At 38.5% G+C, this 22555-nt stretch overlaps 1 protein-coding gene across 1 annotated transcript in view; it reads left to right on the plus strand.

Annotated features, from left to right (window-relative positions):
- E4F1 (E4F transcription factor 1) overlaps window positions 1-22555 on the plus strand; it is a 483878-nt gene that overhangs the window by 383363 nt on the left and 77960 nt on the right. Inside the window, exon 12 of the mRNA XM_044075747.1 lies at window positions 17693-17853. Within this exon, the coding sequence (XP_043931682.1) occupies window positions 17693-17853 (161 nt within the window). The remainder of the gene's footprint in view (window positions 1-17692; window positions 17854-22555) is intronic.

The following is a 22555-nucleotide window of genomic DNA, read 5'->3' on the forward strand; positions in this document are numbered from 1 at the left end:
AAACAAAGTCTGCCACCAGGGACCCAGCAATAAAAGTCCAACCACTGGATAATTCCAATTGTATATAATACGACAAAAATCACAAAGACCACGAACTGCCACAAACAAAGTTAAAACAGGTGATTGAGCGCGCTTTCGTAATAGTCTTCATCAGAATCACAAACTCAATAAAAACTAAGCACCTTATATATACAACCGTAGCTAATCATAATTGGTTGATTGGTTAAATTGGTTAATTAATTAATTTTTATTCTAAACCCAGCGAATGCTTGAATCTGTTTGTATAAATATAATATACATACAAATCATCCTTTTTCCTATCTGGTCATGTTAAAAAACCTATCATACAGTGAATGGTTGTTGTTAATATAAAACACAGATACAGGTAATAATGTTAATAATGTTAATTCCTGTGTCCTGTATATCTACTATGTAATATATTTACAAAGTTGTACATAGATTCTGGATTTCTATTTCATATGACACTTGATAAATAAATAAATAAATAAATAAATAAATAATGAATAACTACTTAAATACATAAATACATAAATGCATAGGTATGTGGTTGGAAAAGTGGTACACTTGATACACAGAATACATAAAAATACATTGAATAAATAATTATTTAATAAATATTTTTTTAAAAAAATTATATATGTATAATAAATATAGTGATACAGTGACTACATTACAGACTTTTGTTAGAAATTTTTTATGTGGTTAAAAGTTTTTTGTTAAAAGTTTTTTTGTTAAAAGTTTTTTGTTGTTATTATTATTATTTGGGGTTGTTTGCTAAGAGTTTCAGGGCTGGCTTAATAGATAGATGGTCATTCATCCCCTTAGGACCACAGGCATCTAATTTAAGCTGCCAAATTAACTCCCTATATTCCAATAGGGATTCCCAATCTCCACCCCTGTCACTCTTTTTCACCTCCTCCAGTACCCAAAATTTATAATTGGCTTTTTCACATGTATTGATATGCCTAAATAGAGCATTATTATCATTCCTTCTAGTAATATCCCTCATATGCTCGTAAATGCGTTTTCTAAGTTGACGTTCCGTCTTACCCACGTAATATCCACCACAGGTAAGACAATAAGCAAGGTAAACAACACCCTGGGTGTAACAGGTGAAGTACCCTTTGCTCCTAAGTTTTCTCCCAATACCTTTCACAAATATTTCCTTATTTCCGGAAATAAAGGAGCATTGCCCACACCTGCCACATCTATGTGTTCCAGTCTTATTAATCACCCCCTTGTCTTTTGATAAATTTTTCTTCTCAAATAAGTTCTTAAAATTGAGATTTTTCCTATAGGTGAATTTTAAGGGTTGTTGAAAGATTGATAAATTATTGGACATCCTTGAAAATATTTTCCAAACTTCATGTATACCCCTTTGTATCCACTCACATCCTCTATGATATGTAAATATCAACCTCGGAATTTCCTCTTTATCAAAACCAGTATGTTTAGGTTTCCTAATGTTTGCCACATCTAAATTACCTCTCAGCAGTGGTGGGTAATGGGTATTCCATTTTTTCATTACCTCCCTTTTTACATTCTTAATTAATTCAATGGGATACCCCCTCTCCCTAAATAGACCCTGTATATTATCCATTTCATGTTTACATTCTATATTGTCACTAGTCATCCTAGAAGCTCTGACCATTTGCCCTTTAATGATGTTTCTTCTCAAGTATATGGTCACTTTGGTAATGTACATAAGAATTAGAAAAACAACTTTTCCTATAAACCTTGGATTTGTATTGCTTGTCTTCTCTATGTTTAGTTATAGTAATATCAAGGTAATTAGCATAATCCGTATTATATTGATATGTAAACACTAAAAAGTTAGTAGTCTTGTGTATATACTGTATAAATTCATTAATCAATGCTGTGTCACCATCCCAGACAATGAATATATCGTCCAAAAATCGGAAATATCGTTTTATGTATCTCCAAAATTGGGATTTAAATACGAATTCAAGTTCCCAGTAGAGCATAATAATATTTGCGTATATTGGGGCGCAGGCTGATCCCATAGCCACCCCCCCAATCTGATGGTAAATGTCTCCCTGGAAATAAATGAAGTTGTTTTTCAAAACAACTTCTATATATTCCAATACTAGTCTAAAATCAGTGTTATTTAAAAACTTAAACTCTATTAACATATCCTCAAACCATTTGAGACCAGTATTGTGGGGTATTACTGAGAAAAGATCTTTAACGTCAATGGTAATAAAACCATAACTCTCATCGTAAGGAATATTGTTGATTTTTTCCAAAAAATCCCATGAATCTATAAGTATATGGGGGTACAAATTATAAAAAGGTTTCAATTTGTTGTCCACAAAAATAGCTAAAGTCTGCGTCTTCGAACACTGAGATGTCACAATGGGCCTAAGTGGGGGATTTTGTGTATCCTTATGTATCTTGGGTATTCCAAAAACCTCAGGGATTACTGGTTTAGAAACCTTCAGGAAATTATATAAATCTAGATCAATGGATCCTTGAGTCAAATTGTCTTCTAAATAAAAGTCAATTTTGCTATAACATATATTCATCTCGTTCCTAGATGCAAGTTGATATCTGTTACCCTGATCCAGAATTTCAACCATCCTCTTAGTGTAGTCCCAATGGTCCATCAAAACTACCCCTCCCCCCTTATCGGGTTTCATAATCCTAATCCTCTCATTACCCTGTAACATTTTCAACACTTTAACTTCTTCGTCAGTTAAATTCACATATTCCTTTTCAACTTCATGTGACAAATAACATTCCCTAACCATATTTAGGGTACAGGCCTCAAAATTAAGTATGTCAGGTTGTAGGGGTGGGTTAAAAGTACTTCTTCTTTTAAGCCCTTTCCTTATATTTGCTTCTTCATTTTGAAATATTGTCTTTAAGTTTAGCTTCCTAGCAAATAACTTAATGTCCAATAATATGTTCTCAATCCTGGGTTTATGTACAGGTATAAATGAAAACCCCTTAGTAAAAAGATTAAAAAATTCCACTGTAATATCTAAATCAGTAAAATTATAAATATTGAAATTATCACGTGTAAAAATCTTTCATGTATTTGTCGCCACATGTTCAAGCGTACCAAAATCCGCTGTGTCACACAACACTGTTTCATGACCATCCATCTTTGTATAATTACTTCCTAAATGTAGTTCCACTCTAGAATAATCTTCATCACTACAATTGTCATTGCCTAAGTAGGTAACCAAATGATGCGAAGTGTCTAATTCTACCAAATCAATTAACCCCTCTATCTGTATCTGTTCCCCCCTTGTGTCCTGTAATGATTGTCCCCTATAGCTTCCGCATATGTGTAAGAGCGGTTCCGGTTCTGGTTCCTTAACCTTTCTGATCTTCGGGGTCCCTCCCCCATTTCCTCCCCTAAAGGGTCAATTTGATTCATTGCATCACCTTCACCAATGTTATTCACATCCATATTCAAATCTTGGTTCCCATACCATATGCTATTTTCCCCAGTGGTGTTTCTATATTGAATGGGTGAATTCCCCCTGTTATCCTTTCCCCCATGTCTAAAATTCTGATACCTAAAGGACCTTTTGTTAGTTTTATTCGGGTCAACATAAGCCCTTCCTTCTTGGTAATCACACAAATCCCGGTCAATTTTACTTAGTTTTCTTTTGTAGTTACTAAACACATTATTATCAACATCATGAAGTACCTTGTGATATATTTCTTTATTCTCTTTGATAGTGAATAGTAAATCATTACTAATTTCCTTCTGAATTACATCTATTCTTTTTTTACTATCAGAAAGAATATCAGCATTACTACAAATCATAGCCTTCAAAATAAGAATACCACAGTCATTGAGAATGTCTGAAATGGTTTTAAATAACTCACCATTTCCTCGTATATTGTTAGGATATTTATTTAACCTCAGGCCCTTAGGCACAATTTTGCGCTCCACACACTGAGTTAAATACCAATTGTCAAGACTTAGATTTCTATATGGTAGTGTTTTTACCTGAATCTAGACCAGAAACTGATGTTAAAAAGGGATAATTAGTAGGGCATATTAAATACTGCATGATAACTATAAGAATCAGTCAGAGGAGGTTAGAAAAAATTGGAAGAGAGACTGGAAAAAAAATTACTGGAGAACAATGGGAGGACATATGTATAGCTCCTAAGCATGTAACAAATTCCAGAAGATTTCTTTGCTTGGAAGTGTTTACATATGTATTTTTATATCCCAAGGACACTTCAAAGAATTTTACTTAGGCAGATAGAAAATATTGGTGTGGTAGGGAAGAAAGAGGTAACTGTGAACATCTGTGAGCATATGCTTTGGAAGTGTAATGATTTGGCAGATTTAAAAAGAAATCCCTACAGTATACTGTTCTCAGACATATTGGGTGAGCAAATGTCTGTTAACTAAGGAAATTGTTTTTATTTTGTGCCGGGACACAGGATCTGAATTGCTTAGACATACTAAGGCCTTATTAAGTTTAGTTCTGTTAGCTGCTAAAAACTGTTACTAGAAAATGGAAATCAGGAGCTAAACCAGCAGTATTTGATGTACTGAATATTCTAAAATAGATAAAAGAACTGGAAGAGGAATCTTTAGAAAAGGAAGGAGCAAATTACATAGAAATAAATGGAAACTGTGGGGACAATACAGACATAATGTTCAGGAAGAGGAGTGAGGTTTAAGGGAAAATAGGAGTTTAGCAATTTATGTAATGTTGGACTGATAATAGTTACAACGAAAGAAAAGATATAAGTATTGTGTTTGTATGTCTTAAGTAATAATTTAAAATAATTTAATAAAGATGTTTAAAAAATCTGACCCCAAAATGATAGTGAGAGGAGCAGTATTAAAAGGTTCAAAGGATTGGATATTGAGCTGTGAAGGGGAAAAAAAACTTGAGACAAATTTATGTCTTTTGTTGTGGCTTCAGAATAGTTTGTGCCATTCACTTCAAGATCTGTGCAGTGTTGGGTGTTGCATCTAATACACCTGATGTAGTTGAAAAAGTCTTGCGACTATCCTTCAGAAGGTTTGCTGCCTTCAGTTAATATTCAGCCTAATTCCAACTAATGATGTATTTGAGATCCGTCCACATCTCCTTATGCTGTTTCTCCTAACCAATCCTGGAATTCTGAAATACAAGCTGTGTCATTATCTTCTCATATAACATCTGTTTATCGGAGAGTTATACCGTAACGGTGTGGCCCTTAACTGTTCATCATACCCTTGCATATTAGGTACTGAGTTACAATAAATTGTTGGAGATAGGTAATTGTGGCTTTAGAGAGAGGGTCAGCAAGGTACAAAGCTCTTTTGAAATTCTTCTGGCCCTTAGATAGGGCTACAAGGTTGACTTTGGTGAAGTGTCATAATGTACTTGAAGTTGTAGTCAGTTTTGAGAGCAAAAGCAACAGTCTGGTGGTCACATTTGATCAAGGAAGGGATAATGTTTGAAACTGTAAATGCAGAGGCAGCATTTATAAGGACAGTGTCAAGTGTATATGTCTTTCTTATTGATCACTGCTGCAGTAGCCTAAGCTATACGGGTCATAACCTGAATAGGCTAAAACAGACCAGCTTCCAGAGTTTCAGGGTAGCTTCCACATGCCCAGCTGTTAGTCAGCTCGAGCTCAGCTGACTGAAACACAGATTTGGGTGACAAGCTCTTCCTGCCAACAAAGACAGCTGTTCACTGTGACCTTTCGAGGACTGATGGATGGCTTGTGCTGTTCTTTTGCTGGACAGATAAGTTCCTTTGGGGAAAATCTTCTACAGAGGAACTTATCTGTGTGTATATTTTAATTTAGGAATATGTTTTCATTGACTGTCACATGACTTTACTGTACTTTTGAATGGAGTGCGCTTTTGTTTCTAACAGTTTAAAAGTTAGTTTGAGCTTTCTAAAACTGTTTTTTCCTTTGGAGAAACTGATTAAATTACATTTTGGGGCTGATAAAATGTATTAACAAGTTTTTTGTATTGTGTTTTAACTAGGAACATTTACTTTTAAGTTCTATTTTAATTTTTACAGGCTTGTGCTTCTTAGTTTCCTGAGAAAGAAGAATTGTTTCCTGCTTGAATATGGAAGAAGCTGCCTGTGCCACAATCAGTCCTTCTTCCATCCACAAAAAGAAAAGAATAACTAAATTGCCTTTGCCACCACAGCAGGTTAGCAGTTTGCTCAACCACAGACGAGTAACCCTGTTGTGGCTAAAGCTGGTTCCTGAGACCACTCATCTTTTTTTCCCAGATCAATCTGGTGTTGGCCATAAAGGCCCATAGACCAGAGGTTAATCACGTCCTCTGCAGCTGTTGGGGTCTTTTCATTGGGCACGGGAGGTCCACTCTTGTTGATCTTTGAAGAAGGGGTAGTGAAGGTGCCCTTACTTAGTCAGAATGTTGTGCCAATCTCTGGGGAAGCTATGGTTGCCATTAATAAATGTATTTACACCAACTTTTCTTTCCAAAAGAAAAAGAAAACTAAACATTTATCTTCACCTGCGCCAGGTCCACTGAACAGGAATAATTTATTAGGTCTGGCTCTGGGTCTTGTACAGGCCATTGAGCCTTGTTATATGCTTGTTTCTAATAAAAGAAAAAAGGATTCCACTTTTCCAGAAGAGATTCAGGATTTTGAATCTGTAGAGGAATGTGATGGAACAGATGCCTTTTTTCTCTTCAAATTTCTGATTCAGACTCAGAGGAAAGTATGGTATCTGAATATCCCTGTGACAGATTCTCTTTCTCTTGAGACTGTTTCCAGAATGTGCCAGTGTTTTCAGTGGGAGAACACTGAGGTTTCTCAGTCCCTCAGAAAATATTATGAAATATTACAACTGACATTCCCAGAACCTCCTCCCATCCCACAATGCTACAAGCATTGGAGGATGTTTGTCACACCCTGTGGTTTCCCTGTTGGCCACCCTACGGCACCTAAGAAAGTAGACAAAATGTACAAAGTTCCTCAGTCTTTCACGTTTTTATGCATTTAACACAGACCTGACCCAGCAACTGTAGCTTTAGTTAATCCAGTTTCTGCCAAACATTTTGATAATTCTAATCTTTCCCCTTCTGAAAAGGATGGTGCAACAATTGATACATTTGGGGAAAAAAGTGTAGGCCTCTGAAACTTTAGTTTTTAGAATTTTGAATTGTTAGGCTCATATGTTAAAGTTTATTATGACTAATTGTGAAAGTATGAAAAGTGTTTTATCTTCAGTTCCCTGCTGTGAGGAAAATCTGCATTGTGTGGTTTAGTTTCTCCAGTTTCTCAGGTCACTACTTATTGTTTAAAGCGTTTATATCACTCTGTAGATACTGCATCCAGGACTGTTGCCACTTATACTGTGTTGGGAAGGTTTTTCTGGTTGCATTCTCAGAAAATCTCAGGAAGTGTAAAAAAATTGATTTTAAATTCTCCTTTGGATAGAGATTTTGTTTTTGGACCCTCTGCTGCTGAGATTATTAAAAGATGTGATGAGAGAGGTAAGCTGTTGCAAAGAATCTGTCAGATTTTTCTGTAATCCTTTTTTCCAAAGGATTTTCTGATCCCTCATCTGATTTTGCCAAGAAAGGAAATGAACAGTCTCAGCAAAAGGCAGGTAGGTAGGCATTTAAAGAACAGGGGCAGGGAGGTTCCAAAAAGAAAGCAGGGGCTCCCCAGAATAAAGGAGAGTGAAACAAATCAGAATGACTATGTAAGGGACCTTGTCCCTACCCCACCTACCCTGGCAGTCCCTTATCCCTTCTAGCAAGTCTGAATTTCAGTTTCTCTCTTTGACAACAAATTATTTCAGACAGATGGTTCTGAGGCTGATTCGGCTATGAGAATAAATTCCTCTATTCCAGATAATTATTCCACACCCAGCAGACCAAACCCTTCTGCTCCTCCTTTCCCCCCTGTTCTACAGCATGTGTTCTCTCAGGGGGGGTAGTAGAAGCAGTTCCTTCTTCCAGTTGTGAAAAGAATGTTTTTGGTGCCAAAGAAGGAAAGGTCCGGAAGACCAGTTCTGGACTTTTCTTTTTAAAACCAGTATGTGATAGTGACCAAGGTCAAAATGCTTTCACTTCACAACCTGTTACCCATTCTTTCTCATTTGAGTTTTTTTAAAGCTTAGATTTAAAATATGCTTGCCCTCACATTCCTATTCATCCAGACTTTAGACCTTTCTTAATTTTTGTGTGTCTGTCTGCATCTTATCATCAATTTCCTGGCTTAGCCTTTGGGCTACCCACAGCTCCATGAGGGCTTGAAAATTTTCTTGCTGCTGTCATAGCTAATTGCAGGCTACAGAGTATCCACATTTGTACATATTTAGATGATTTGCATATCTTTCTGGAGTCCTTTTCAAGGTGTAAGGAATCACTCACTTAGGTGAGAGATATCCTACAGTGGCTGGAATACCAAAAGAGCATTCAAAAGTCATTTTTGACTACATCACACAGGATTGTGTTCCTTGGATGCCTGCTAGACACTTCAGTAGAAAGAGCTTTTCTTCCACAGGAAAAAACAGATGTATACTTAAATCTATTTTAGGGGGTTTATTGGGTACTTGCTAGACACCTTAGTGCAGTTTTTCTTCCACAGCAAAAAAAAAAAAAAAAAAATAGATCTGTATTTAGATCTGTTTCAGTTTTTTTCCCCACTCACACTTCAGTCACTGCGGGGGAATATCTCAGGATTCTGGGTCACATGGCATCTATGATTCTCATGATACCTCTGGCAAGACTTCACAAGAGAAAGATGCAGTGGCATCTGAAGTTTCTTTTATCTCAGCACCAATATCCTCATCTTTTCAGATTTCAGTTCTGGGATTTGTGAGAAGAGAAATTACTTGGTGGAAACATGAAATATCCCTGAATCCAGGTCTCCTTCTCTCCCCTCCTGCTCCAAAGCAGTCCGTCTTCACAGACACCTCAGACTTTGCTTGGGGAGCATTGTCAAGGGGGATAAAAGTACAAGGTATGTGGGACAATAGAGACAGACACAAGCCAGTAAAGGTAAAGGAGATGCTTGCACTTTTCAATGCACTCACCTCTCTAAAGCACCTTTGGTCCCCAGGGACTCTTCAAGTTGTTACAGACAATACCACAATGATGTGGTACATAAACAAGCCAAATGTTCCTGTATGTTTCTCCATCTTTTTCACTGATATCTAGAGTACTTCTGAAGATTCAGAAATAACTCACAAAAGTCATTGTGGTACCTCCTGTCTGGCTCAGGCAACAGTGAATCTCCTTTCCCTTGGAAATGGCCCAGGGGTATTAGCTTTCTCATTGTTTTTACTCACACAAGACCAGGGGTGTTTGATACATCCAAACCTCAAACAAATTCAGATAACTGCCTGGATGATAATGCCTTAATGTTTTTAAGGCACCTGTTTTCTGAAGATGTGTATCAGGTACTGATGGAGGCAAGAAAGTCTGCTGCTAGAAAAATCATGTATTTGCAAATGGAAAAAGTTTTCTGGTTCGTGCCAACAACATAACAGGCACCAATTCAGGGCTAGTAGTTCTCTGGTTTTACATTTGTGAGTTACTTTCCTATGAACTGTTGTACTCCTATTTGAAAGTTCATTTGTGAGCCATTTCTGCGCATGGATTCCCCCTCTTTCCGGATATTCTCATGTCAAAATGTTTTTGAAAGGGGTATCGCATAAGAGAGCTTCAAGAAAACCAGTGGCTCCTCCTTGGGATCTAACGTTTTGTGTAAGAGAGGCTAACATTTGTCCCATTTGAACAGGGTCATCTGTCTGACTTGAGGATTTTCTTCATATGGGTCGCTGCTGTAGTAGCCTAAGCCATATGGGTCACTGCTGCAGTAGCCCTAACTGTATGGGTTATATTCTGCATAGGATATAACAGCCAGGCAGCTTTCAAAGCTTCAGGCCACCTTCCACGTGTCCAAACTATTAGCCATCTCAAGCTGAGCTAAGTAACAGACAGGTTTGGGTGCTAAGCCATTCAGGGCATTCATGCCATCTGAGGTAGGGAGGCTGAGAACCGAGATGACATAGGAATAACAAAAAAATAAATGTTCACACCCTGGCTTAGAAAAACACACCAAAAACAAGAGGGATGGGGTGAGGGAAGGAGTGACTATTGCAGCAGTGACCATTCAAATATCTAATGTTATGGTAAGTTTGTTTCCACAACAGTACTCTGCTCTTCATACCGATCACTGCTATAGTAGTCTTAAGGTATGGATATATTATCATAGCTTAGAACAAGTGAGAGTTAGGAGGAAAAGAGTCCAAGAGACCTGGAAAAAGAATCTAGCTTGTGGTGCTTTGTAAAAGTATGTACAGAGGAACAAGTTGCTGTTTCTAGTGTACGTCTAGAGTTTAACCTTTTCTAAAAAGCTGTAGATAAAGCAAAGGCCCTGGTAGAATGTGCCTTGACTCTGGCTGGAATAGTTTTTTGTTGGGAATAACAAAAGGTAATAGCCCAAGACAACCATTTGGAAATAGTCTGATTTGACACAGGTTGTCCCTTCTTTTTAACTTCACAAACAATGAACAACTGACTGGAAGTTCTGAAAGGTTTTGTTCTGCCAGTATAGTACCTGAGCTGTCTGAGGACATCCAATATATGAAGTCTCCTTTTTCACTCATTTTTGGGTTAAGGGAAGAACAAAGATTTGTCACATCTTCCCTTCATCTTCTTCATCTTGTCATTTTTAACTTGTATAGATCACTGACAGATGTTTATCAGAGCCCTGAAACTCTTTGTAAAAGGTAAGCTTCCAGAATAGGGGTACATAATTTATGGTGAATCTAGTTATTGATTCAAACCTCATTTATTTGATTTAGAGCAGGGTGAATTGGCATATTATGTGTGGGTGTTTATTTTATAATATGTCTACTTCTGACAAGATGCAAAGTTTTTGGTAAACAGTTCATTTTCCTGTTCTGTATTATTATGTTTTTCATAATATTTGTTTTTTTTATGTTGTAAAAGCATCCAAACATTTTCTAAACTGCTTGTCCTGGAAACTGAGTAGGATAGACCAGCCTTCCTGTTCCCAGCAACATTCCCATCAAATTCTGTGGGATTACTGGGTAAATCAAGAGAGGTAATTTCTCTTTTGTGCCCTAGGTTCTGTCACAGGACCTCCTATCACCAGGCTGTATCTGATAACCTCCTGCCACAAGGCACCAATGGCATCCACACTAGGTCCTACAATCACAGCTACCATTTCTGTTTAACTCAAGATCCTGCCGATTGCCAAATTCCCGGCTTGGTTACAGTGAGTGAGTGAGTGAGTATAGCAGTCCTGTGAAGAATCAGATTTCTGCAATTTTTGTCTGCATCACATACTTTTCCTCACTGCACAAAGCTTATGACCAGAGAGGAGGACTGTTAGGAGACTGACAATAAACGTATATGTCTCACCCATGACTCCTCTGTCACTTCACCACAGTATGATTCACTGCCTGCTGTCCTGCAGTTGAACCTATATGCTAGTCAGTCTTTTGATCACTTGTACGATCACTGATGAACAAGATCCCAAGATACATCACTAGCTCTGCTTTGGGTAATTGCTCCCCTCTCTGGCTGCAGTGACCAAGTCACCATTCTCTGGAGAGTACTGTGACATTTCATTTTGAGTTGCTGATTTTCATTCCGGCTATTTCATACTCAGCAGGGGGGCTAGACCATTGCATAGGATCATAGGAAGTTACTAGGCTATTGGCCCTGACCCCCTTACAAGCCTAGCCAAGATTTTAGCCCATCTTCCAACAAGTCAGCACCTTATGCCACTGTCCAGCAGGGACACAGGTGGAATCCCATGGGTGTATTTTCTGTTCCACATCCAGTTATCCAGGTTGCCCATAAAAAGGGTTAATGAGGTACTCTGCTTGACATGGAGAGGGAGTCTATTTCACAAAAAGGGGAGTCTCTAGGACACAAATCTGTCCCGCCAGCAAGTCCTATTGATGTCACAGACCAGATTGAGGTTATGTGTGTGCATGTTACTCGAGTGCAGCTTGACTTGCGGATATGTAGCAGTCCCATCAAGGTGGGGTCTGAGATTGCTTTGTATGCCAGACAGAGATCACCTGTGAGGAGTCTGGAGAAGACTGAATAGATGGACAGGGTCTTTAGTCTATCTGTGTAGGGTAGATGTTTGAGGCCCTGGGTTCTTCTGGTGAGGAACCTCCATGGTCTCTCCAGCTGCTGCGTGTGCTTTGTGAGGTGGATGCCGAAAGGGGCATTGTACTCAATAATGGGTCTTATAAGGGAAGAATAAAGGGATGTTATGACCACCTTGTCCCTGGATGAAATACCCTTACTAATTAGGTGGACCATGTAGAAAGCTTTCTGTTCAGCGGAGGCAATATGGTGGTCAAAAGTCAGTTTGCTATCAACCTGGGTGCCCAAGTCCCTCATGACTGATTGCGTGCTTAGGACTTTATTATTAATGTGATCATTTGTGGGGACACCACTCTCCTCAAAGGGAGTGATGATGCATTTTTTGGCATTCAGTTTGAGGCCATGTTTCTGGCACCAGTCATTTGTTTGGGTGAGACCCTCTTGGAGGATGTCCACATCAACAGGGGAATTGATGACAGTACCCAGCCTGCATTCATCTGCAAACATGGTCAGCCATAGCCCACTGGTGTTGGCCTGCACCTCAGAAAATTATATCCCAAACACCAGAGGCCTCAAGACAGATCCCTGGGGTACACTGCTTGTTACGGGTCTACTGCTTGAAGTGGCTTCCTCTATTTTGATCATAAACTTGTGTGCAGACTGGAGAACCCACTCATTTAAGGCTAAGAAGACAGCACCATCTGCAGACAACAGAGGTACAATCTTCACATCTCCAAACTTGATACTTTCTAAGTTTTGACAGTATGTTGAAATCATCTCCATGAAAATTATGAACGGTGGGGGGGGCAGACACACTCTCTGTGGAGTCCTATGCCTGTCTTGAACATGTTTGATGTAACACCAAATACAGACACAGTTGTTGCTCTGCAAATACAGGGACCATATGACATGCAGTTCTAGTCTGGGACCCTGAACAATTGCAGCATATTCCACTATACATTCCAGGGTACATGATCATATGCTACTTGTAGGTCTACAAAGCACATGTGGATTATACTGACATGTTTTCTCAAGCCATCCAGTACCTGTGATGGGGTAAAGAGATGATCCACTGTTCCACAGCCAAAACCAAATCCACACTGCTGAATCTGAAATAGGGGCTTAGCTGCTGGATGAAGCTTCTTTACCAGCAAGCTAGCATATGTTTCCCAAGAAGGCTAAGGAACATTATCCTCCATTGCCCCTTACTTAAAATAGGGAACTTCATCCCAGTTTGTAAGTTCAGAGTTAATGTCTATGCCTTCCATACAACATTGAAAAAAAAAATCATCTTAGCTCTGCTACCCCAACAATATCCAACACCTTTGGCATTTCCAGCCAGATGTCATCCACTCCTGCTGTCTTGTCTAAGTGGAATTGTTTAATTGCCATAGGAACTTCATCTTCAGATATGAACCCTTCCTCATCAGCTGGTAATGGCACTACGTCTTCATAGAAGTCTGAAATAATGGCCTGGTATTATTCACCAATCTTCAGACATATTAAATGATGTTTGTGAAAAGGGCAACATTAAAAAAATGCTAATGATGTCACCTTTCACTTGTGTGCTTGCTTATGATACATTCCTTCCTTGTTTTAGGTCTGCAGCTTCCATGGTCACATTTAAAAGACTTGTATGGTTTGTTTGTGTCTTTCGGCTTTTCCCAGTTAGGGGTCGCCACAGCGGAACTCCGGTCCGCTAATGATTGGCAGTAGAATTTTACGTGCTGGCTTGCCGGGCCTAACGCACAACCTTCAACGAAGGAACGTCCGTTCACGCATGTCGCCACACAGAAGACGCTCTAACTGAGAATCGAACAGGCAACATCTAACTGTGAGGCAACAACGCTACCACAGCACCACCACCATTGGTTATTAAATAGAAATCTTGCACAGTTAAAAAAGATAGAAGAAATTTATGTAACAGACGCAGACATATTAGTTACCTTGGATATCATTTCTCTCTATACCATGATCCCAAATAAGGAAGGTATGGAAACAGAATGGAACTATTGAAATCTAAGGAATTTTCATCTAGTACTGTGGGACTCTTAATGGAAATGATTGACCTAGTGTTAAGTTATAATTATTTGGATTTTTATGAACAGATGTTTGTTCAAACTAATGGTGTTGCTATGGGTGCAGCATTAGCCCCAAGTTATGCCAATGTCTTCATGCAAGGTTGGGAGGTAGCAAATATATTAGATGGCAGTTTTAAAAAATGCATAATAAAAATGTTGTGTTTTATTGATGATATCCTTTTGATATGGTGAGGTTCGGAAAAGGAATTAGAAGAATTTTTTGAATACATAAATAATGTCGGTTATTTAAGATTTTCTTACAACTACGATAGAAACAAAATAATTTTTTTGGACTTCACCATCTATAAAGAAGGGAATAGATTAATATAAAAATATATAAAAAGGACTTCCAGAACAGTATGTATTTGCATTACTCCAGCTTTCATCCTAAGAAGATAAAAACAAATATAGTAAAGGGACAGTTGAAAAGAATAAGCAATTTAACAAAATAACATAAAGTGTTTGTTGAAGAAGCAAACAACTTTTGTAAAAGAATGGAAATAAGAGGTTACCCACAGAAGGAAGTTGAAGGTTTATTAGAAGAAGAAATAAAAAATAGAAGTAAAAATTTGGGAGAAAATAAAAATAGAGGTAGAAGTAGTAGAGACAATAGTTTTAACCATTAGCTGTACAAAAGCAGTACAGACTCAAATACTATAAAAAGTATAGTCAGGAGAAACTGGGGGATATTTAAAGGTAATAGAGAGATTTTGGAAAAGGTAGGAACTGAACCAAAGTTTGTGCAAAAGAGGGCCAAATATAAAGATTTTATTTCAAAGTAAGTTGAATATGCCAAAATCAGTTGAACAAAAAAGGGGAATGGTGAAATGTTTCAACTGTAATTATTGTCAATATTTGTACACTGAAGGTAATGAACTAGAAGTTGGAAAAGTTATAGTACAGGTCCCTGAAAGATTTACTTGTAAAGTCAAAAATGTAGTTTGTTTATTAATGTGTTTGAATGTAGTTCATTCTATGTGGGAAGAACAGAAAGGGAGCTGTGTAGAAGGATTTATGGACACAATTATGCAATCACACATGGAGACATAAAAAATGCTATGAGCAAACACTACATTGAAAAGAAATGTAAAGTTAATTTTAAGTGTATAGTATTAGATGTTTTAAGGAATGAATACAACATAATTAATGTCGAGGAAGAGTTTGGTTGGCTAGAATATTGTTGGCAAGTGAGGTTAAATGCATGCTTCCCCCCAGGATTAAATAATAGGGAGGAATGTGTAATGTATTTGAGAAAGAAGGAGTTAAAGCACTAAATTTGTTTTTAAAATTGAAGTCATGTGATAGGTGAATGTGTATTTAAATGTTAAATGAAGTGTTGAAGCCTAGTCTGAAGAAGTCTCCGATTAAGGAGACAAAAGCGCTAACTATTGGCTTTGTGTCCTAATAAATTTGCTTGTTTTTACTGTACTGATACAGCATTTATTTTATTTTCAATATTCAGACATATTAAATGATGTCTGTGAAAAGGGCAACATTAAAAAATGCAAATGAGGTCACATTTTGCTTGTGGGCTTGCTTATGATACATTCCTTCCTTGTTTTTGGTCTGCAGCTTCCATGGTCACATTTAAAAGACTTGTATGATTATTAATAGAAATCTTGCACAGATAATGTTTTAAGTAAGACCAGTATCCTTAAAATTTATTTTTGGTCCAGAGGTACATGTTGTTTTCATGATTTATTAAAAAGGGTGAGGCAGCAAATGTTTATCCAGTATACTTCATTTAACTATGGATTCAGACTCTGTCCCTGCAGTCTGGGGCAGGAAGCAGCCTTGTTTAACAGAAGGCATTATGGACATTATTCTTCCTTTCATTTACAGTCGTGCTATTACACAGTGAACCTGTGAAACGGGCCTGGTTAAGTTCCAAGATGGAGACGAGACACTGACGGCACAGATGTGCAGTATATTTGAGCATCTTTACATTACAGCATACTCTTCGCTAGTCTTTGCCTTCCAGTACATAGGGTTCAACCATTTGCCTTTTTGCAGGTGCTGTTGGTGATAAGCAGAATCTCATGAGTTTATTCCAAACTTAAGTATGCCACTCAAACTACTGCAATCCTTGTATTTGAATCATGGAAGCTGTCTACAGCAGTCGGTGGTGACAGTTGCAATGCAGATATCTAGCTGCAGTCTACAAGAATGCAGGCAGATAGCTGTATCTGTTGCTACTTCCTCCCTGACCTGAAGCATAATGTATACCACAGGATGCTACTCCATGTGCTAACATCAGCTCATAAAAATCAGGCACTCATAGCCTGTGCATTCGGAGTTTAAGTACTTTGCATACTATTAGTGTGGAGCTGCGGTGGTGGTGCTGCGGTAGCGTTGTCACCTCACAGTAAGATGTTGTCCTGTTCGATTCTCAGCTAAAGCGTCTTCTGTGAGAAGACATGTGTGAATGGGCGTACCTTCATTGAAGGTTGTGCGTCAGGCCTGGCAAGTCGGTACGTAAAAATCTGGGGTCTGTGATTTACCATGTTTTCTGTTGTCAGAGTGAGGGCGAGGGATAGGATTAGTTTGACACAAAGTGGTTCTGTGCATGTGGCCAGTTTTTGCTGTTAAGCTTTACACAGTTATCTTTGTTTTGTGGCTCAGTCCATGCCTTGTTGTGCGTCTGCTATTGCTCAGTCCTTTTCTGATGACCAATGCAGCAATAGCTGCATCGGCTTTCATGTCTGGGGTTGTATTTGTCTGCAGATGTTCCACACAGTCTGATGTCTTTGATAGCTGGCTTTAAACAACCATTGTTGTGTTTGTGAATTGGGGAATCGAACTGTCTGGGTTCATTTGCATAACTATTCCATACCTTGCACCTTCCTGCTCTCTAATAGTGTATGGTCTTACTTCCTGGTGTTATCTATGTTTTCAGAGCAGTTGCTTCATGGTGTTATCTATGTTTTTTAAGTAAGTAGGGCTCTGTTATGAGGTTTGTACTGCTTACAAGCCCTATGCAGTTACAAAATGAGTTTATGAATACTGCCCTATGATCCAGAGTAAATTTTCTAGTATGAAATTGCCTGCAGATCAGAGTGTGCAGTTTAAGGCTGATTTATACTGCTGACCCAGTAGGATGACTCTGCTTTCTGCGAACTAAGAGGATTTTTAGACATTGTTTATAACTCATCATTTCTAGATGAAGTGCTGAAGTGTGTCAAAAGTGTGTCAAAAGCTTGTGCAGTATATTTTTTAATGGTATTATCTTGACTCTTCTTTCAAAAGATGGCTTAGAGGAATTTTATTGCTACCTCAGAAAAGAAAAGAGCTTGCTTTGCAAAACATTTTGTTACAGTCAATGTACAGAAGCATTTTCTGCTTACTAGAGTATACAGTCAGTTTGCTGAAGCAGAGGTTTTGAGACTTTTGAAATATTTTGTAAAATGCGGTAGTCATCACATTTACAGTTGCATAAAATCTGAAGGGTATCTTTGACTGCATATCTTTATTGAGCTGTCTGTATGTTTACTGCTTGCAGGAGGGTGCCACGCTTCTGCTAATCAGGCTGAACATGTGGAAGTTACAGAGGACTGCAAATCATCTGATGAGGTTGCTGCAACCATTCTTGCTGAAGACCCTCACACTGTTCTAGTAGAATTTTCTTCTGTAGTGGCTGATACTCAGGAGTATATTTTAGAGGTAAGTTCTCAAATGTGCATGCTGCGTGAAAACTGCTATATTTGGGCAAATGTGTTTTGTGCTCATTTCTAATGTTTGTATGATTATATATCTGTATCTATATCTATATCTCATCATTACATACATAATTATCTAAGTAAACAATGAATGCTTATATGAGAGAACAAAAAAGGTAAGTCTTTTTTACACCGAACCACAGAAGAACACTATTGCATGCAGGAGGCAAGCCTCTAACATCCCCCTTACACTCTCTGTTAATTAAACATACCAACTCTGAGATTGCACAACAACAGGGATAGGAGAAATTCCCAGCCCCTACTGTAACAAAGTATCACACACACATTTGAGCATGCTTACATACTTACAGACACATGCAAACACACACAAGTGTGTGTGTGTGTGTGTGTGTGTGTGAGTGTAGGGATCAATCCTTTTGAGGCCAGTCACAGTAACTACACTTTCCATTGCCCTACTTTGGCAAGCCTGCTGATGGCATTCATCTTGAAATACACCTTTGGGGAAAGAGTAGCCCTATAAGCTTCATGGCACGTGCTATAACCGAGTAATGTTATAGTGTGATGTACTAGATAGGTAGGAGCTCTAATCCCAGACATGGCAACTGTGTGTGTGTGTGTGTGTGTGTGTGTGTGTGTGTGTGTCTGTGTGTGTGTGTGTGTACCGACATTCCACATACCCAAATTGCATATAATCGAGGCGGCAACAACACCAAAACCTGACTGTAACACACTTTCACATTACAGGAAAAGAGGCAGTTGGCCATCATAAAAAAAAAAAACACATCGAAGGATGTCAAACCCCCCCCCAACTAAATATACCAACTCCAAGATTACACTATGGTGGGGAAAAGAGCAAATTATCCCATGCCGGCCAACTGCTTCTTAGCTGTCATGTGGCTGGACTAATTTAGCTTTGGTTAAATTTATTACACAATTCTGATTAATATTCATTGCAAAGACCAAACATATACACACAATTAATTTTAAGTGTATTTGGAATAACTGAGAAATTATGTTAAAATTAATTTATGTTTGTAGACCACTAGTGTGACAGGATTTCTCTGCTATGTAACTGAGGAGATTGTTTTTGTAATATTTAAAGTGAGGTGTTTGGGGTTTTATTTCATGTACTGTTTTGTACTTTCATTTCTTGTGTCTTTATCTGTGAGTATTTGTCGATGTGCGCACCACGTGCCTTGTGTTTACTGTTGCCACTGTTTCCGTTAAGATGTTACAGGAAAATAATATCCTTGCAGGAATATTGTCGGTAATGATTCTGAGTATCTAAAGGATTGTTTTTCACCCCCTGCTGTATGATATTTATTGTATACCTAGTGCATTAAAAAGGGGAGTGCAGCATATGCTCCCTTGAAGCTAAAAACCATCCAAAATTAGTTGTATTATTTTGAAGTGGAGTAATTGGCTGTGGTGTAGGTTTGGGGTGAACGTTTTTAAGCTTTTTGCCAAAATTACACTACACTTCCTTGTATTTAGTTCTAGCCCTTTTTCAGTGTATAGTTGGGACTATGAGGTCTAGTTCTAGTTGCAAAACTGCTGTATCAAGGGTAATTTGACAGTTATACCCAAACTACAGTCATTAACAAATTTCATTAACCAGAGGCCCATGTTTGTTGTTGGAGTTCAGATAAGTATATTGCAAACAGGAGTGGTCCCAGCACACTGATCCTTGAGGTATAGTTACGTTGGTTCTACCTTTTTGCAAATTCCCAGTCCATCTTGCCACATATGGGCTTACATTTAGATTTATTAGTTTGTTAACAAAACCAGAGTAGGTGGTGGTGACAAAGGCTTTGGCTTGGTCCATATAGGCTGCATGATGACCATTTACCACTTCTGTGACAAAAAATATTTTAGGCTAAGCAGCCATGATCTTCCTGTTACAAAACCAAATTGCTGGGTGGTCTATGTGTGTGAGATTTTTGGTGCTGCAATTTATGAAGTCTGGTATAATGTGCTCCATAATGAAGTCCAAGAAATGAGAACAGTCACCACGAACAAATCACTTATATAGACAAGTCCCAAGGCAATCACAATTCAAACTAAAGATATCCACGATAAAGATGTAAAAAATCATTTATTTGGAACATAGGATGAGCGCTTTCGCATAGTTAGACTATGCTTCATCAGATGCAATAACATAAAACGATTCCAGGGTAATTAAATAACACAACTTTTGGCGGGCTCATTAAATTAAGCCTTAATTACCTCTTAACCAGATTGAACCCATCATAACATTCAGATTAGATTTAAAACCAATATGCATTTTTTCTTTACATTCAATATTAACATTCATCACATAACATTTCAAGGCATTGCTAAAATTTATTAAAAAACAAAGCCCTACAAAATTCAAACAATGCATAAAAATAAAGAATAAGATCATACTACAATGATACGTATTCAGTAAAATTACTAAACAGAAACGCTAACTCTAAAGCGTATAGCGTTCACAGATAATGTGCATCACTTACATGCTTGAGATTTCTACAACAGAATATTGCCACAATGCTCCTAGTCTCTTAAAATATACATACATATGGATCCCGTACCTTCATTACCAGGAACTCTATAAGAAGCAAATACTTGATCACAATTCCATCGGCGGGATAAACTCCACAAAGAAGCATCAACATACTGTCAACTCCACTGCGAGCTAAACCTCACTCTATTCGCTGATGACATCACATGTCTTGGTTACTCTAAAAGGAGTGCCTCCTACTCTAAAAAGTTGTCCCCCCGGTCCTATTGCAAGACACTTCAACCCGCAGGCTGAAGAAATTCAGTAAACACCCAGCGTTTGTGTGCATACAAGTTTATACATCTTAAAAATCTTGTTGATGTTTCAGGAACAGATAACAATTCCTACTATTTAGGACATACATAAATATAACACTGGATAAATATAGAGAAATATAGAAAAGTAAAGCCGAAAACATTACGCGCACATGTATTGGTACTCTATTAATATACTAGAGACAACACCTAAAACTTCTATAGATCTCATTCATCCTCATATGCAATAGAGTATATCATATTGCAGGGTGCTTATTAAATCAATAATTAAACGCGAAGCCCTTATTAAATTAAACTATTAAGAATCATAAATTACAAGATATATTATATGCCTGAAAAATATCAAAAATTTCATAGAGTCACTATAATATTCATAACAATACATTAATTCAAAGCATATATAAAAAATAAAGAATACATATATGTAAGAAATATATAAAAAATATATAACAATGTAAAAGACATATATAAAATATATATATCCTTAATACAAAAAATATATACATACACATATATACAACAATGTTAAGGGTACATTTGTCCCAAAACTTCACACAAGAATCTTACTTTAAAAATCAAAACCAATACTATGTGACAATATTACAGCACTCAAGGCAACTACTCTTGACCTACGTCTTGTAATAAAGACATGTCGCCCTATAAAAGTGTACATAATTATGCACCAGAAAAACTATATTATAATGTGCTCCATAGCTTTAGAAATTAAGCTAGTCAGATTGACTGGTCTGTAGATGTCCTTCGAGGATGCATCTGCAGTCATCACATATGGGTTGTCCTGCCTCAGGCAGCCCTTCGGTAGGCCGGATTCCAAAGTCTGGGTCCGGCGTCGGCTGATGTCGCCCCTTCCCCGACGTCAGAGCGCCTGGGGTATAAAAGCATCAGCCGACGCCATCTTCCTCAGTCTTTCTTGCCGCGTGGTGCCCGAAGCAGAAGCAGTTCGCAAGTGCCAGTCGGCCAGCTCCTGTAATTCAGCTAAACCGAAGACTTCAAAAGCTAAGTACCCCGTTGGGGACTCTTTCTTGCCTCAGCCGTTGTCAGATAAAATTAATAATTGTTTAACTTGTGGGAAACAAATACCTCATAAGGATTTCCACTCTTACTGCCTTCCTTGCCTAGGCCCAGACCACGACGTCTCGGCCTGTTCCGCCTGTGCTTCCTTCAACCGATGCACTCTAAGACGTTGGTCGGAGTTTGCAGAGGAATTTTTTGGGGCTAGTTTTGCTTACAAAATGTCGTCGGAGACTCCGACTTCACATTTAATGAAGAAACGCACGGACAAGAACTGACACCCGTGGTCCGCGGTTTCGGCTGAAACCACGGCCAGCCCTACCGCGAGTGTCCCGGTTTCAGCTGAAACCGAGTCCTTGGTACTACCGTCCACCAAAACCGTGCAACCGACAACCTCGGCCCCGGAGGCTTCTACTGTCTCGGTTGTTGAATCTCCTTTGGAATCTTGTGTCCAGGAACCTTCCGACACCATTCCCTTAGACAAAACTACACCAGCACGTGGTGCAGCCAGGCCTCCTGCATCCATGTCTATTAAGGCATTCTCCAGGGTTAAAGCTGCTAAACACTCAAAATCTATGCCTCCCAGGGTTATTCCTCAGGGACCCACTACAGGTTCTCAGATCCTTAGTCTAGCAGAGGACCTTATTTCATTAATTAGGGGCTCTCAGCCTCATCTGACAGGGGCTCTCAACCTTCTTCAGCAAAAAGGCCCAGGGTTGAGCCCTCTGATCCCCTCTCCTCAGATGAGGCCTCTGATGGCTCTGCCCTCTCGGACTACCAGGAGGAGGCTTTTCGCCTCACGAGGATTCAGATGCAGAGGAATCTATCCCTTCGGCCTCCCC

The sequence above is a fragment of the Protopterus annectens genome, chromosome 6.part1, assembly GCF_019279795.1.
Source record: "Protopterus annectens isolate FY-2018-M chromosome 6.part1, PAN1.0, whole genome shotgun sequence".
In the NCBI taxonomy this organism is placed as follows: domain Eukaryota; kingdom Metazoa; phylum Chordata; order Ceratodontiformes; family Protopteridae; genus Protopterus; species Protopterus annectens.